This window comes from Scyliorhinus canicula, chromosome 14, assembly GCF_902713615.1.
Source record: "Scyliorhinus canicula chromosome 14, sScyCan1.1, whole genome shotgun sequence".
In the NCBI taxonomy this organism is placed as follows: domain Eukaryota; kingdom Metazoa; phylum Chordata; class Chondrichthyes; order Carcharhiniformes; family Scyliorhinidae; genus Scyliorhinus; species Scyliorhinus canicula.
In genome coordinates, this window is record NC_052159.1 from 72,385,762 (window position 1) to 72,403,807 (window position 18,046).

Consider the following 18,046-nt stretch of genomic DNA (forward strand, 5'->3'; position numbering starts at 1 on the left):
ACCATCCTCCAAAATCTTTCCAGCTTCAGGCAGGACCAAAACATATGCACCTGGTTCGCAGGGCCCCTCCCACATCGCTCACGGACATCATCCATCTCTTTGAACAGCAGACTCATCCTTGATTTTGTGAGGCGCGCCCTGTACACTATCTTCAGCTGTATCAGCCCCAGCCTCGTGTCCAAAGTCGAGGCGTTTACCCTCCGCAACACCTTACACCACAGACTCTCCTCCAGCACTACCTCTAACTCTCCCTCCCACTTCCCACCCGTCCAAGGATAGCCCGTTCTCCTCCAGAATACTCCCGTAAATCGCCGAGACATGCCCCCTATCCAACCCCCTCACTGTCAGCACTGCCTCCAGCAAAGAGGAGGCAGGTGCTATTGGAAAGGTCGGAAAGGGCTTCCTTGCAAAGTCCCACACCTGCATATACCTGAAACTTTCGCCCCGCACCTACCTAAACTTGCAAATTGCCCTCCCAGGAACAGATCCTTCATTTCCTTAATCCCCCTCTCTTCCCATCCACAAAACCTCGCATTCATCCTCCCCGGCTCAAACCCATGATTCCCCCTAAGCGGCATCCCCCCAATCTAGCTCCCAGCTTAAATGCTGTCTGAACTGCCTCCAGATCTTCAACGTGACCACCACCACAGGACTCACTGTCTACTTCCCTGGGTCCATCGAGAGCGTTGCCATGACCAGCCCCTGCAATCCCAATTCCCTGAACAGATTTGGGAGGCCAAAGTCCCCCGCCTGCCGTCCCCTCTGCAGTATTACCCTCCTAATTCTGGCCATCTTCCCCAGCCAAACAACTGAGGAGATCAACCTGTCCACCCCCTGAAAAATGCCATGTGCAAAATGAATTGCAGTCATTGAAGTAAAAACAAGAATTGTGGCCAAACATTTATCTTTACAGCCTGCACCCGTCCCACCAATGACAAGAGGGAGATTGTCCCGCCTCAGCAAATCAGCCTTCACTCTCCCTACCAAACCAATGAAGTTGAACTTCCGAAGCCTGCCCAATCCTACAGGGTCGCAGGTTCGATTTCCAGCTTGGGTCAATGTCTGTACGGAGACTGCACTTTCTCGCCGTGTCTATGTGCATTCCTCCGACAGTCCAAAGATGTGCAGGTTAGGTGGATTGGTCATGCTAAATTTCCCTTTGTGTCCCAAAAGGTTAGGTGGGGTTACTGGGTTACGGGTTTAGGGTGGAGGTGTGGGTTTAAGTGGGGTGCACTTTCCAAGGGCCGGTGCAAACACGATGGGCCAAATGGCCTCCTTCTGCACTGTTAATTCTATGATTCCATGAATCCTGGGCTACCTATACCCCCAAATACCTAAAATGAGATGCCACCAGGCGGCATGGCAGCCCTCCCCCCACCCCCTCTCCCATTCCCGGAGGGGAGACCACAAATACTCACTTTACCCTAACTTCAGTTTGTACCCTGAAAATGTCCCAAATCTCTGGAGCAACCCCATTGTATTCCCACCGAAGTGCTCGCCTCGGAAATATACAGCAACAAATCATCTTCATACAGTATAAGGATACTCTATGTTCCACACCACCGCCTCCCCCCCCCCCCCCCCCCCCCCACATTGTCCCCTTCCATAACCCTAGCTCCTCAGCGCAATAGCCAACGGTTCTATTGCGAATGCAAAAAGAAGAGGGGACAAGGACCATCCCTACCTCATACCCCGAAGTAATGCAAAATACCCTGAGTTCATACTGTTTGTGCTCATGCTCACCATCGGTTCCTTATATAGCAGCTGCACTCAAGCCACAAACTTCGGCCCAACCAAAATTTCTCTAATACTGCCAACAAATAACCCCACTGCACCCGATCAAAAGCCTCTTCCGCAACACTTCACATCACAGACCCTCCTCCAGCACTCTTCCTCCCACTTTGCCTTAACCCCTCCAAGGACCCCCCGGCTTCTCGAACCTTGCCTTCTCTGCCTCCCCCAACCGCAGATACTCCAGCCCACCAAGAAACTCCCTCATCTCCCGCTCCTCGGGCAGCACGGTGGCCTAGTGGTTAGCACAACCGCCTCACGGCGCTGAGATCCCAGGTTCGATCCCGGCTCTGGGTCACTGTCTGTGTGGAGTTTGCACATTCTCCCCGTGCCTGCGTGGGTTTCGCCCCCACAACCCAAAAATGTGCAGAGTAGGTGGATTGGCCATGCTAAATTGCCCCTTAATTGGAAAAAATAATTGGGTAATCTAAAATTTAAAAAAAAAAAGAGATCTCCCGCTCCTCCTCCGGTGGCTCTGACCTATACAGGTCCCTATAGAACTCCTTGGACACTTCATTAATCTGTTGCGGAGCCACCACCTTACAGCATGTACCCGGGCAAACATTGAGAGGGAGATTGTCCCACCTCAGCAAAGCAGCCTTCACCACACCTAGCTTATCTCACAACCAAACTATCTCCCTCATTGCGGCCTCCCTGCTGAGCTGACCTGCCAACATACACCTTGCCTTCTTCCTGTACTCTTAGTTCCCCTCGCCGTTCCCAACTGACAACACTGCTTTCCCCGTGGACCATAGGTCAGACCGCGCCTGCAACTCCTTCCTCTTTGCTAGGAGACCCGGGTCCGGGTCTCCCGTATACTTCCCATCCACCTCCAAAATCTCTTCTATCAGTAGTTGGTGTTCCTCCCTGTCCACCTCAGCCTTAAACGAGACCACATCCCTCCTCACCACCGCCTTCCGAGCCTCCCAGACCACTGACTGCATGACCTCCCCCATGCACTTAAACCACAAATACGCCTCAATCACCTTCCCTATCTTGTCATAGAAATTCCGGTCCGCCAATAATCCCACATTCATTCTCCACCCCGGCCTCTGGGCTGTCCCCTTTTCCAAAACCACAACCATCCAATGCGAGCATGATCCGAGATCACAATTGCCGAGTACTCCAACCTCTTAACCCCAGCCAATAGTGCCTTTCCCACCACAAAAAGTCAATCCTCGAATACACTTTGTACACCGGGGAGAAAAACAATGCTCTCAATCCCTTGGGTGCAAAAACCACCACGGGTCCACTCCTCCCATCTCCCTCATGAGCTCAGCAAACGCCTTTGCCACCCCAGACTGGGTCAACGAACATGGTTGGGACTTCTGTCCACATAGAATCACAGAATCTCTACAGTGCAGGAGGCCATTCGGCACATTGAGTCTGCACCGAACCTCTGAAAGAGCACCCTAACTAGGCCCAATCCCCCAATCTATCCCTGTAACCCCACGTAACCTTTGGACACTTGGGGGAAATTTAGCATGGTAAATCCACTTAACCTGCATATCTTTGGAACGTGGGAGGAAACCAGAGCATCCGGGGAAACCCAAGCAGACATGGGGAGAATGTGCCAACTCCACACAGTCGCCCCAGTTTGGAATTGAAGCCGGTCCCTGGCGTTGTGAAGCATCGGTGCTAACCATATCTCCCAGAATAGGGTCACCTAGAGTTGGGAACCCCAGTGTCTTGACAGCGTTTTACCAACTCTGACTGGACATACTCCAGGAAATGTCATGGCTTGACCTCTGGCCCGCAACTGCCCCCCCCCCCCCCCCCCCGACTCCTGCCATGCGTTGCCTCACTGTGCCCAAGGTTTCTCAAGGCTTTGAGTTTTGAAAGCTCTGGTCACCCCAAGTTGGTAAAAAGTGGATTGGTCAATTTGATTCAGCCTGGGAAGGGGGGGGGGGGGGGAGCTGCTTGCTCGGTGTGCGCATGTGCAGCTCGCGGTTGGCGGCGGGGTGGCAGCTGGTGCGCGCGCGCTCTGACGAGCCTGCCGCTGGGACAATGGGGGCGGTGAGCCCGCGCGCCCCCCGCCACCCGGTCAGCCCGCGCGCCCCCCGCCACCCGGTCAGCCCGCGCGCCACCCGTCACTCGGCTCTCTTGCTCCGCCTCTATCTGGTCAGCTTCCTGGTAAGTCACATTGTGCCGTCATGTGAGTGATCATTCAGTGGCGCCACTGGCAGAGACAGCAGCAGGAAGTGGGGAGGTAATAGCAGCCTGATAACCACCCCCCCGCTTTAAAATACCCTTCAAAGCACTGGTCGGGAGAGCATCTTTCATCTGCTCCGCCTGTAAACTCTCTGCACTGCTGCCAAAATAGGTCTTAAAGTGAATAGCCATCACCTCCAACCCCAAATCCTTTCAGATGCTTAAACTTATGTAAAATACGCCCTGATGTAATGAAGTCAATCTTTCCATCGATCACCAACTCAAGGTAGATTGAAAAAGGACAAAATACCACTTCATGATTGTGAAGTATTGTTTGCAGAGCTATGATCACATGTAAACAACACGAGATGTCAGTTATATCGAGTTAAAGAGCATTCCTGAGAGGAACTGTAAATAAATAAAACTGGAAAACCTTGATGCAGATTTGGTCTTGGATGAGGTTTTAGTTACATTAAGAAGTAGGATTCCAAAATAACTTTAGATATAAATTTCCGTTTCACAAGTTGCCGACTTGTTCAGCTCCATTGGATGGACAGGGATTTGAACATCTGCTGCTACTAGTTTGTAACACTTCTGACCTAACAGACCTGTACAGCATTCAGAACTTCCTCTCCCTCTGTCACATACCACTTGCATAATCATGTAGCCAGAATGCCTGACACTTTTATCTTTTAGGGTGGGATGGTGGCATTGCTGCCTCACAGCACCAGGGACCCAGGTTCGATTCCAGCCTTGGGTGACTGTGGAGTTTGCAAGTTCTCCCCTTGTCGGCAATTGGTTTCCTCTGGGTGCTCTGGTTTCCTCCCACAGTCCAAAGTCCAGGTTAGGTTGATTGGCCATGATAAATTGCTCCTTGGTGTCCAGGGATGTGCGGGTTATATTACAGGGATAGAGCAGGGGGAAGGTAATGGGTGGGAGAGTGGACCTGGGTGGAGTGCTCTTTCTATGAGTACTCTTTCGAAGGGTCAGTGCAGATTGATGGGCCAAATTGCCTCCATCTGCACTGTAAGAATTCTATGAGTCTGGGGTGTGCTCTCATGGCGGTCAAAGAAATCGCAACAAGAACACTGAAGGTTTCATTTAGGAGTTTTGATATCGACCTACGGTCCTGGAAGAAGCTAATGCAACCAAATAAAAAAGCAAAGTGCATCTCAGGCAGGGAGTAAATGTAAAGAAAGGCAATTCTAATCCAGTAATTCAAACAAGATTTACATTAACTTTTAAACTATCTTTGTTGGAAATATTTAAATTATAGGTACATTCATAGTATCTGCCACATTTGAAAACTATTCTACGTTTATGAATTAATGAAGCTACAGTTACCAAAGTGTCAAATGTTTTTCTTTATTCGAGCCTTTGTGTGAAATCTTGATCACCCAACAGTCTGGAGAGACTCCTGCTTCCTGCTGGCAGAATGCATTTCATTCTTAGAATCAAACAGCACGGTTCTTCCATCACACTCTGGGCCATTGGAACCAGCTCCTCTTTGGCAGTTTTTTCATGTTTCCTTCTCTACCCAGTTAGCCACCTTTAGCTATTCATATTGCCTCTGTGTTTGATATTGGCATTTTATTTCTTTGATTTCGCTCATATGATTCATTTTGTCACATGGATGTATCTTCTGTCATTGAATCAACATCTCAGCGTTTTACAGTTGAGCTCGACAGGTAGATTGGCCACTCTTTTGAGGTCCACCCACAGAATAAAAGAAAAGCAACAAACGTAGGGAAAAAGTAAAAAGTGCCGCTCCTGTTAGGGGCATTGCCCGAACATAAAAAAGATCAACGGAAATGTAAAAGACATCAAATTAGAGTGTGGTGGCATGGTAGCACAGTGGTTAGCACAGTTGCTTCACAGCGCCAGAGTCCCAGGTTCGATTCCTCGCTTGAGTCACTGTGCGGAGTCTGCACGTTCTCCCTGTGTCTGCATGGTTTTTCTCCGGGTGCTCCGGTTTCCTTCCACAAGCCCCGAAAGACATGCTTTTAGGTAAATTGGACATTCTGAATTCTCCCTCTCTGTACCCAAACAGGCACCGGAATGTGGCGACTAGGGGCTTTTCCCAGTAACTTCATTGCAGTGTTAATGTAAGCCTACTTGTGACAATAAAGATTATTATTAACAAATTAAAGGGGTCAATAAAGCACCCCAACACCTGCGGTACCCACCAGGCACGGAAGGCCTCAATGGTGCCAGTGGACACCACATGCTTCCTTTCCAGGGATACCCGACCATGAATGTAGCTGCGGAAGAGGGGCCTATAAATGCCATGCTTCACCAGGCCCAGGACTAGGTTCACAAGGAGGTCCTCTGCCTTCCCCGCCCCCTCTCTGCACCGAGTGCCCGTAGATCAGTAGTGTGGAGCTGAAGTGCAAACTAAAAGAGAGTGCAACCTAAAATATGTAACATAGACATGGTCCACAGACTCCACAAGACCGCAAAAATGGCAGGCTTGTTGGGAGTCTATGAACCGGTGCAATTGGTGATTGTACGTGACTGCTGTATGCAATATCCTCCTCCTTAGGTCCCCAGGATTCTAGGAAGAGGACTCTATAGAGGAACCTCCAGAGGGGAATTCCGCCATCGGACAGCAACAGGGTGCACCATGGCGTGTCCGGGAGACAGGCGAGAGTAAGAAGTAGAAGGGTGTGCAGCAGCAGCCCGTAGAGGAAACCTCTTTGTGTAGTGCGAAAAGGCACAGACGGCATTTCTGCGAGGTGGCTAGGATTGTGGGGCACTAGCCCCCGAGGTAGGTTTCAGGGCCTGTGGCCAATGTGGAATTCCGTCCAGGCAGGGGTTCGCCCGACGGGATACCACTGCACACCTGCGTGTCCTCCAAACCTCGAGTGCCATCGCGTCCGAGCACGAACGTTTTGAGTCCTCGGATGGCATTGGCTGCAAACCAGATGTGCACCGCCGCACATTGTGCTAACTCATGGGGTGTCATCCAGCCCACTCCTCCACCACCCAGTGTATCCCCGATCCTGGTCACCCAGGCAGCCACAGCGCATTCCCCAATCAGCCACTCAAAATGGTATTGTAGAGTTGCGGATTCCTGAGTTGCAGCTCCCTGACGATAGCCACCACCCCTGATGTGGGGGGTGGAGCTGCGGCGCGAGGTAACCATGTTCCAGACTTTGAGCAGGTCCTGCTTAAAGATGGACAGCGCCTGCAGAGGGAAACAAAGACCCTGCTGACCTATGAACTGCATAATTCAGGTCATGTACGTGGCGGAAGAAATGCGTTGCCATGGCACACCATCGTGGATAGTGCTCAGCGTATCGCTGCACAGTCTGAAGGTGGAAGCTCAGCAACTGGGTGCTTCGGCACACCAGCGCCTGGTCTCCCTCCCTCAGCGGGAGAGTCAGAACCTCAGCAGCGACCCAGTGCAGTCTCTTGTCCCAGAAGAACTCTACAAGCATTCTCCAAATGTTTGTGACAAGGTCAGGGGAAGGGGTCAAAGTGACCCGCCAGTACCATAACATATAGGCTATCAGCTGGTTTATGATGAAAACTCGACCCCTGTAAGACAGCACTCGGAGCAGTCGTGTCAAGCGTCTCAAGCGAGCGGTTACCTTGGTCTCCAGCTCCTGCCAGTTAGCCGGCCAGGATTCCTCAGCTGGGTAAAGGTGGACTCCCAAGTAGAGGAGGCTCGTCCTGCTCCAGGTGAAAGGCCTGAGCTCCTCTGGGAGGGGTTCCATCTGCCATTGACCGACCAGAGTCCAGAACACTTGGACAGAGGGCGCAGTAGAGTACATAGCCTGGCACTCTCACATTCTCGGCAGGTCGGTGAACATGAGAAGCAAGTCATCAGTGTAGGCCAAGAGAACCACCCCAATGCCCAGCCCCAACAACCTGCTCCACAGGAAGCGCAGGAAAAGCTTTACACAAATAGAATAAAATTGACCAGACAAGGGGCAGCCCTGACGCACTCCTCTGCAAAAAGTGAAGGAGCGCCACCAGGGACCCATTACTTTAAAGAGTCACTGTGTGGCAGTGTACAGAAGTCGGATCCGGGCGACGAAATGCGTCCCGAACCTGAATGCTTGCAGAGTCCCGAATAAATATTCGTGATCCACCCTGTTGAATGCCTTCTTCTGATCAAGAGACAGGAAAGCACTCGATAGACCAGCCATCTGGGAATGATGGACCAGGTCCCGGACCAGATGGATGTTGTCGTGGATCGTGTGGCCCAGGACTGTGTAGGACTGGTCAGGGTGGATCAAGTGGTCCAGCATGGTGCCAAGGTGCAAACACATCGCCTTGGCGAAGATCTTGTAATCCATGTTGAGGAGGGAGACCGGTCACCAGTTTTTGAGGTTGCGGAGATCCCCCCTCTTGGCAGCAGGTAATGGTGGCTCTGCGCCATGAGAGGGGCATCTGCCCGATTGGGATACTTTCCCCCAGGTCCCCGCATAGTCGCTCCCCATGAGGTCTCAGAACGCCCTGAAGAACTCCACGGTCAGCCCGTTTTGTCCCTGGACAGGCTGTCGAGGGCACCGGTCAGCTCCCCCAGGCTTATAGGGGTATCAAACCTCTTGTCCCCCTGACCTGGCAGGTCCTCCCACAAAACTCTGCAAGCATCCTCGCTAGACAGATCCGGGGAGAAGAGGGCACTGTAGAAGTTTTGAATTTGGGCCCTGACCTCCTTCGGATCCGAGATGAGGGACCCGTCGTCGACCAGCAACTTAAGGAGCTGGTGACGGACGCGCCGCGCCTTTTTTCCAGTGAGTAGAATTAGGGGGAGCGGCGGTTCATGTCTGTGAGGATCTGGATCCGCGACCTCACGCATGCGCCATGGGACCCGATAAATGGCAGGTCCCGCAGCATGCCCTTCTTTTTTCTGTACACCAGCCGCAGGGCTCGGTCCTCATCGGGCTGATCGAGACATGCCTCCAGGTCGAGCACCTCCTTCTCCAACACCTCGACCCTAGATTTCCGCCTCTTTGTCGACCACCACGCATAACCCTGACATACTTCTGGACGCTCCGGCCCCAGGCCTCACAAAAGTGAAGACACTGGAGTCAGGATGGCAAGTCCGTCAGAAGTCCACCGAGTCAAAGAACCCAACCAGGTTCCTTAACTTCACCACCGCACAAGAGCTGCACTGGATACTGAGGCGGTGCTTTCTCCCGAGGGTGCAATTAAAATCCCCTTCCGAGGACGATGCACTCACCCATGGCGATGATGTCAAGATGAGTGGATACCTGCTCGAAGTATGTCGTCTGCTGCTGGCCAGCCTGGGGTGCATAGACATTCACAAGGTGAAGTACCTCCCCACCCTCGTGGGCTGTCAGGTGCAGCAGCCGGCCTGGCATTAGCTCCGTGACTGCCAGAATCTCCGGCTGAAAATGTGGGGCCAACAAGATAGCCACACTGTCTAAATGTGAGCTTAGGTGTCTCATGTAGAACCCCCTCGTCACTCTAGGAGCCATGTGGATTCGTCTTCCGGAGCGGTGTGGTTTTCTTGCAGGAAGCAGGCCACATACGTCCTGTCCGGAGGACCAAGAAGTTCTGGAACTTGCGGAGCACGTCCCTGCTGCCGTTGATGTTGAGGTTGGCTATGGTCACCTCCATGTCAGCAGCAAAGTGCCACCTTTGCCGTGTTCGGAGGGAGCAGAGGAGTGTGTGCCCTCAGTTCCCCCTGGAGCCCGGTGAGGAAAGATTTCAGCCAGCACTGCTCAGAGGCATCCGCGTCCCCCGCCTCTTTAACGAAGGTGTGGGAAGACATAATGAGCAGAGCCATGTCTGACCACCGGTCGAGGGCTACTGCACTCGGTTTCGGTGACCACGGTTGGCATATAGAAAATCCCGGAGTTCCCCTCAGGGAATGAGGGGCAACTCGGTGTCGGGCACAAGGGAGTCACCACTCACTACAGATGGACCCCAAATTATCTCCCACCAAGCAGCCATCATCCTCCCAGAAGTCGCCGTCTATGACCTAGTCCTCCACCACATTGAGTGTGACGGACGGCACGGATCCACCAACTAGCGCTGGGTCTGCCTCAATCCCCCCCACGCCCCCCGAATCGCAGGATCCTCTCTGGGTATCAGGCCAGTGGGAGGCGGCGACTCAGACCCCGCCTCCTCTTGTGACGCCTGGTCACTGGATAGATCTGGGAACAGCTCTGGAAAAAGGTCCGGGATGGAAATGGGGACACACGGCGTCGGAGGCTGGGTGGAGAGGGGGGTCTCTCCTCGCCACCACCGCCAATAACCTTGAGGTCAGGGATCTGCCACATCCCTCTAGCATTATGAAAACGAACACCTCCGGGGGACAAAATTGCATCTAGCGGAACGAGCCCTCCGGGATCTCGCTCGCACCCGATTCTGAGGCGTCCTGCCGGGGACTGCAACAGCTCAGAGGTTGAAACATGTTTCATCGTCTGTTTTCTTCTGGGGGCACGATGTAATGTCAAGGGGCAGGGGCCAGAGCGCCACCCTCTCCGCACCAGCCTATAAAGGGTGCAGCAAAACCACAGTTCGTGCTCTACACCCTGGAACGACCACACTGAAGAATCAGACGTCCTCCCGACCAAAGGAAGCTGCTGATATGTGAGCGGGTCTGCAGCCCAGGAGGGGTTCAGCCAGCACACCGTCTTCTGGATCTCCCTGTCCTGACTTCATCCTTGCTGGAGGCAGTTGTTGATGGATGGGAGGGTTGGAAGGGGCCCAGCAGACAGGCAGTCCAAAGGGCTGTACTCCCCCCTTGTTGTTAAAAGTTGCCTTCTTCCTGCCCTCTCCTCTCGTCTCTTCCTCCTTCTTCCCTCCTCTCTCCAGGCAGCTCAGCAGCAAAAAGCAGGTCTGGTGGACCCCTTGTCCTGGCTTCGTCATTGCTGGAGGCAGATGTTAATCGGCTGGAGGGCTGGGCCCTCAGCCTGGGAGCAGCCCAAAGGGCTCTACTCCCACCTTGGTGTTGAAAGTTGTCCTTCTCTCCTCCTATCTCTTCCTCCTTCCTTCCCCACCCTCCTCTCTCCAGGCAGCTCAGCGAAAACAGCACTGGAACAGGCAACAGACTGAGCAACAGAGAGAGCAACAACTGCAGCAGCCACTCTCCACCACAGCAACTACTTCACAACTCCAAAGTTTGCACTCGGATTGGCCATGCTAAATTGCCCCTTAATTGGAATTTTTTTTAAAGTCCTGAGGTGTGACTTGAACCCGGAGCTTCAGGTTCAGAGGCTGGGAGGCTCCCCACTTCCACCACCACACGAACTATTGGCACATAGAAGCCCTCGCTGTTTCTTTTTTTTTAAAATAATTTTTATTGAGAAATTTTGATTTTATACAACAATAATGCACCTTAGTAAAATACCGAAAATAACAATAATATTAACAATCATATACATTCGCCCCATCCCCATAAACAACCCAGCATTTTAACAACAACGCAAATTAACACACTATAAAGTTACAGAATAAACACTACAATAATGCACCCCCCCCCCCCCCCCCCCCCCCCCCCCAACCCCACCCCGGGTTGCTGCTGCTATTGACCCAGTTACCTATCTCTGAGCCAGGAAGTCCAGAAAAGGCTGCCACCGTTTATAGAACCCTTGTGTTGATCCTCTCAGGGCAAATTTGACCTTTTCCAATTTTATAAATCCCGCCATGTCACTGATCCAGGTCTCCACGCTTGGGGGGCTCGCATCCTTCCACTGTAGCAGAATCCTTCGACGGGCTACTAGGGACGCAAAGGCCAGGACCCCGGCCTCTTTCGCCTCCTGCACTCCCGGCTCCACCCCAACCCCAAAAATCGCGAGTCCCCACCCTGGCTTGACCCTGGATCCAACCACCCTCGACACCGTCCCCGCCACCCCCTTCCAGAATTCTTCCAGTGCTGGGCATGCCCAGAACATATGGGCGTGGTTCGCAGGACTCCCCGAACATCTGGTGCACCTGTCCTCACCCCCAAAGAACCTACTCATCCTAGTCCCGGACATGTGGGCCCGGTGCAGCACCTTAAATTGGATGAGACTAAGCCTCGCACATGAGGAGGAAGAGTTGACTCTCTCCAAGGCCTCCGCCCAAGTCCCGTCCTCTATCTGCTCCCCGAGTTCCTCCTCCCATTTAGCCTTCAGCTCCTCCACTGACGACTCCTCCACCTCCTGCATTACCTTATAGATGTCAGACACCTTCCCCTCTCCTACCCACACCCCCGAAAGCACTCTGTCCATCGTCCCCTGCGAGGGCAGCAAAGGGAATCCCTCTACCTGTCGCCTAGCAAACGCCTTTACCTGCAGGTATCTGAACATGTTCCCCTGGGGAAGGTCAAATTTATCTTCCAGTTCCCCCAGGCCCGCAAACCTCCCGCCAATAAACAGGTCCCTCAATTTGCTGATGCCCGCCCTTTGCCATCCCCTGAATCCCCCATCCGTGTTCCCCGGGATGAACCGATGGTTGCCACCCAGTGGAGCCTCCATCGAGCCCCCTGTTTCCCCCCGATGCCGTCTCCACTGTCCCCAGATTCTTAGGGTCGCCGCCACCACCGGGCTCGTGGTATACCTCTTGGGGGAAAGCGGCAACGGTGCCGTTACCATGGCACCCAGGCTCGTACCTCTACATGACGCCATCTCCATTCTTTTCCACGCCGCCCCTCCCCCCTCCATCACCCATTTACGCACCATTGACACATTGGCTGCCCAATAGTACCCCAGAAGGTTGGGCAGCGCCAGCCCGCCTCTATCCCTTCCTCGCTCCAGGAACACCCTCCTCACTCTCGGAGTCCCATGTGCCCACACAAAGCTCAGAATACTGCCGGTCACTCTCCTAAAGAAGGCCCTGGGGATAAATATGGGCAGGCACTGAAAAAGGAACAAGAACCTCGGAAGCACTGTCATTTTGACGGACTGCACCCTCCCCGCCAACGACAATGGCAGCATGTCCCACCTCCTGAACTCCTCCTCCATCTGATCTACCAGTCTGGTAAAGTTATGCTTGTGGAGAGTCCCCCAGTCCCTGGCCACTTGCACCCCCAGGTACCTAAAGCTCTCCCCTGCCCTCCTAAGCGGGAGCCTACCAATTCCTTCCTCCTGGTCTCCAGGGTGCACCACAAACACCTCGCTCTTGCCTAAGTTTAATTTATAACCTGAGAAGGTCCCAAACTCGGCTAGTAACTCCATCACTCCCGGCATCCCTCCCACCGGGTCCGCCACATACAGTAACAGGTCGTCGGCATACAACGACACCCTGTGTTCCTCTCCACCTCGCACCAAGCCTCTCCACCTCTCTGAATCTCTCAATGCCATCGCCAGCGGCTCGATTGCCAGTGCAAACAACAAGGGGGACAAGGGGCAACCCTGCCTGGTCCCTCGGTAAAGCCGGAAGTACTCCGACCTCCTCCTATTCCTGGCCACGCACGCCATCGGGGCCTCATATAGCAGCCTTACCCATCTAATGAACCCTTCACCAAATCCAAACCTCCCCAACACCTCCCATAGGTACCCCCACTCCACTCTATCGAAGGCCTTCTCCGCATCCAGCGCCACCACTATCTTTGCCTCCCCCTCAATCGCCGGCATCATAATGACATTCAGCAATCTCCGCACATTCGTGTTCAGCTGCCTTCCCTTCACAAAACCTGTCTGGTCCTCATGCACAACCCCTGGCACACAGTCCTCTATCCTGGTGGCCAGGATTTTTGCCAGCACCTTAGCATCCACGTTGAGGAGAGATATGGGCCTGTATGAACCACACTGCTGGGGGTCCTTGTCCTTCTTTAAAATTAATGGGATCAGTGCCCGTGACATCGTCGGGGGCAAAGTCCCCCCTTCCCACGCTTCGTTGAGTGTCCGCACCAGCAAGGGGCCCACTAGGTCCACGAACTTTTTATAAAATTCCACCGGGAACCCATCCGGCCCCGGTGCCTTCCCTGACTGCATCTGCCCGATCCCCTTAACTAGCTCCTCCAGCTCAATCGGCGCACCCAGCCCCTCCACCTTCTCCTCCTGCACCTTCGGGAAAGAAAGCCCGTCGAGGAACCTCTTCATTCCCCCCCTCTCCCCCGTTGGCTCCGACCGGTACAGTTCCCCGTAAAAGTCCTTGAAGACCTCATTCACCTCTACCCCCTTCCGCACCACATTCCCACTCTTGTCTCTCACTCCAGAAATCTCCTTAGCCGCATCCCGCTTACGGAGCTGATGAGCCAGCATCCTACTCGCCTTTTCACCATGTTCGTACACTGCCCCTTGTGCCTTCCTCCACTGTGCCTCAGCCTTTCTAGTGGTCAGCAAATCAAATTTAGCCTGCAGGCTGCACCTCTCCCCCAACAGTCCCTCCTCTGGTGCCTCTGCATACCTCCTGTCCACCTCCAGCATCTTTCCCACCAGTCTATCCCTCTCACTCCTCTCGCTCCTCTCCCTGTGTGCCCGGATGGATATCAGCTCCCCACGAATTACTGCCTTCAGGGCTTCCCAGACCATCCCCACCTGAACCTCCCCCGTATCATTCACCTCAAGGTACCCCTCAATACTTGCCCGGACCCTCCTACACACCTCCTCCTCCGCCAACAACCCCACATCCAACCGCCACAACGGACGTTGGTCTCGCACCTCTCCCATCTCCAACTCTATCCAATGCGGAGCGTGGTCGGAGATTGCAATGGCCGAATACTCGGCCTCCTCCACTCTCGGAATCAGTCCCCTACTCACCACGAAGAAATCTATCCGAGAGTAGACCCTATGTACGTGGGAGAAGAAAGAGTACTCGCGTGCCCTCGGCCTTACAAACCTCCATGGATCCACCCCACCCATCTGGTCCATAAACCCTCTCAGTACCTTGGCCGCCGCCGGCCTCCTACCCGTCCTAGAGCTGGACCGATCCAGTGAAGGATCCAACACCGTATTAAAGTCCCCCCCTATGATCAGACCTCCCGCCTCCAGATCCGGGATCCGTCCCAACATACGCCTCATAAAGCCCGCATCGTCCCAATTTGGGGCATACACACTAGCCAGTACCACCTTCTCTCCTTGTAGCCTGCCCCTAACCATCACATACCTACCCCCCTTATCCGCCACCACCTCCGATGCCTCAAACAACACATTTTTCCCCACCAGAATCGCCACTCCCCGGTTCCTCACATCCAACCCCGAGTGGAAAACCTGCCCCACCCATCCCTTCCTCAGGCGGACCTGGTCCGCCACCCTCAGGTGGGTCTCCTGAAGCATTGCCACATCCGCCTTTAGCCCCTTCAGGTGAGCCAGTACCCTCGACCGCTTCACCGGCCCATTCAACCCTCTCACATTCCAGGTGACCAACCGGATCAGAGGGCGTCCCGCCCCCCTCCCCCGTCGGCTAGCCATAGCCCGTTGACTGCCCGCCCCAGGCCAGCACCCCCTGCTCGACCTCGTCCCCATAGCGACAACCCCTCACCTCTGTCCCCCCAGCCCCCACCAGCTCCTTCTTGACCCTACCAGCAGCAACCCGGTATTCCCCTTTCCCCCCCTCCCTTCCCCCCCAGGCTAGGAACCCTCCCAGCCGCGAACCGTCTTCCATTGTACTTCCGTGGGTCAGCTAACTTCTGCTGACCCCGGAAACTCCCGCCAATAGCCCGACCCCTCCCGAAGTGGGATCATCCCCCAATCTATCCCCCCTCCTGGCACCACTCCAGCGCGGGGAAGAACCAGTTAAGGCCCCGCCTCCCCCGTCACCATCTCCACCCCCCAGCCCCGCAGCACGGGAAACCAGAGGAAAGCCCGCGCTTTCGCACTGCCCCACCACACCCTTCTGACGCAGCTCCCAAATATCAGCCCCACTCCATACCCCCACTCCGGCATAGAATACAACATACCCCCCCGACCCTCCCCTCAAGATACACAGCCCAGACAATGTCCCACAGCACAAAAACAAAAACATAGCAGAACAACCCCTCCGTAAATAACCATATCGAAATTGCAAAAGTACTAAAACAAGAAGAAAACAACAGAAGAAAAAGAGAACACAGCAACAGCAGAATCCAGCACTAATATCTTACAGCCAACCTCGCAACCCCCAACCCCTAGTTCAAGTCCAGTTTCTCCGTCCGCACGAAGGCCCACGCCTCCTCCGGGGAATCAAAATAATAATGCCGGTCCGAATAAGTTACCCACAGGCGCACGGGCGGCAACATTCCGAACTTTATCTTTTTTCTATAAAGCACGTCTTTCGTCCGATTAAATCCGGACCGCCGCTTAGCCACCTCCGCACTCCAGTCCTGGTAGATCCGCACTACCCCATTCTCCCAATTGCTGCTCTTCACCTTCTTGGCCCAGCGCAGCACGCACTCCCGATCACTGAACCGGTGGAACCTCACCAGCACCGCACGCGGGGGTTCATCTTCCTTGGGCCTCCTGGCCAGCACCCTGTGCGCTCCCTCCAGCTCCAAGGGCAAATGGAGAGATCCGGCCCCCACTAGCGAATTCAGCATTACAGCCACATAGGCTGTCAGGTCCGATCCCTCCAGCCCCTCTGCAAGGCCCAAGATCCGCAGGTTTTTCCGCCTCATGCGGTGATCCAGCTCCTCAAAGTGTTCCTGCCACTTGTGGAGTGCTTCGTGCCCCTCCACCTTACTCACGAGGACCACGGCCTCCTCCTCTCATTCAATGGCCTGCGTCTGCAACTTCTTGATGGCAGAACCCTGGGTGGACTGAATCTCTGACAGCCTTCTGTTTGTTTCCTGCAGAGAGCTCAGTACTTCATCCTTGAATTCTACAAGGAGGCCTTCAGGAGACGCGACAACGCAAAATTGCTGAGCAAAAACTTATAGCTAAGTTCCGCACGCATGAATGCGGACTCAACCGGGATCTGGGATTCATGTCGCATTACATTCGGCCCCCACCAACAAGCCTGGACTTGCAGAGGCCTACCGACTGAACTGGCTTGGGACAATTCACACCTCTTTAACCTGGAGTTACCTCTCTCTCTGCATCTTTGATGATTTGATTGCCTGCAGGTGCTCGCATTCCGGGGCATCTCTGACTGTGTCTATATAAACATTTCTGGAACAAGCCTTTCCATTCACCTGAAGAAGGAGCCGTGCTCCGAAAGCTCGTGTTTGAAACAAACCTGTTGGACTTTAACCTGGTGTTGTAAGACTTCTTACTGTGCTCACCCCAGTCCAACGCCGGCATCTCCACATCTTGAATTCTTTAAAGCAGCGCAGGAGATCAGTTTGTTGTTTCTGGGCCCAGAGTCTCCATTCCTCTGGAGCTTTGTCGGTGGCCATCTTGGATCCCTTCCCCCGTTTTTTCTGAGGAGCTGCTGCTGTTTTTTCCACCTTTCCACTCCGAGTTCGAGTCATGGACTGCAGGGAAAGTCGTTCAGCACACCTTCCCCCACCGGGAGACGTCGAAAAATTTCCGTTTTGGGCTCTCAAAAGAGCCGAAAAATCTCTTTAAAACGGGAGCTTCCAAATGTGTGGCTTATTGCTGCATAACTGCCACTCCGCCCTCACTGTTTCTGATGACGGAGCAGGAACATGTGATGATGGTAGGACATGGACTGCCAATGAAGATGGAGGGGAGATCCAGGCGAGATTCTAGTTGGTGTTGGGAAGGAGGGGTGGGTCGGCCTATCATGCCGGAAGAATAATTTGAGACGTCATGGGGAAGTGCTGCTGCTACTCCTGCCCCATAAACAATGTTCACCTACCTGCTTGACCTGTTTACGTCCATTCTCTGTAGCTGCCTGTTCCTGAACCCTGGGAAATCTGGTCACCTAACCTTAACTTTATGTAGCTGTCCCAATCTGAAGGAGGGCACCTCTGGCCCCACTTCTCCAGAAGATGAACTTGGATGCTCCCAAACCCACCACATTAAAAATTGCAGTGAGGGCAGCACGGTGGCCTAGTGGTTAGCACAAACGCCTCACGGCGCTGAGGTCCCAGGTTCGATCCCGGCTCTGGGTCACTGTCCGTGTGGAGTTTGCACGTTCTCCCCGTGTCTGCGTGGGTTTCGCCCCCACAACCCAAAAATGTGCAGAGTAGGTGGATTGGCCATGCTAAATTGCCCCTTAATTGGAAAAAATAATTGGATAATCTAAATTTTAAAAAAAAAATTGCAGTGAGCCTTAGTCTGATTTTGCATATTTGCACATCATTTGTGTTTTTTAA

At 53.7% G+C, this 18,046-nt stretch overlaps 1 protein-coding gene across 2 annotated transcripts in view; it reads left to right on the forward strand.

Moving 5' to 3' along the window:
• The first annotated feature begins 3,762 nt into the window (after positions 1–3,762).
• The window catches only part of mfsd9 (major facilitator superfamily domain containing 9), a 78,752-nt gene continuing 64,468 nt past the window's right edge, over positions 3,763–18,046 (forward strand). Inside the window, exon 1 of one of the 2 annotated variants that reach the window (XM_038818588.1) lies at positions 3,763–3,924. In XM_038818588.1, coding sequence (XP_038674516.1) covers positions 3,799–3,924 — 126 coding nt within the window. In that variant the 5' untranslated portion in view covers positions 3,763–3,798. Of the gene's footprint in view, positions 3,925–4,009; positions 4,229–18,046 lie in introns of those variants that run through there. The other variant, XM_038818589.1, reaches the window with a different exon arrangement.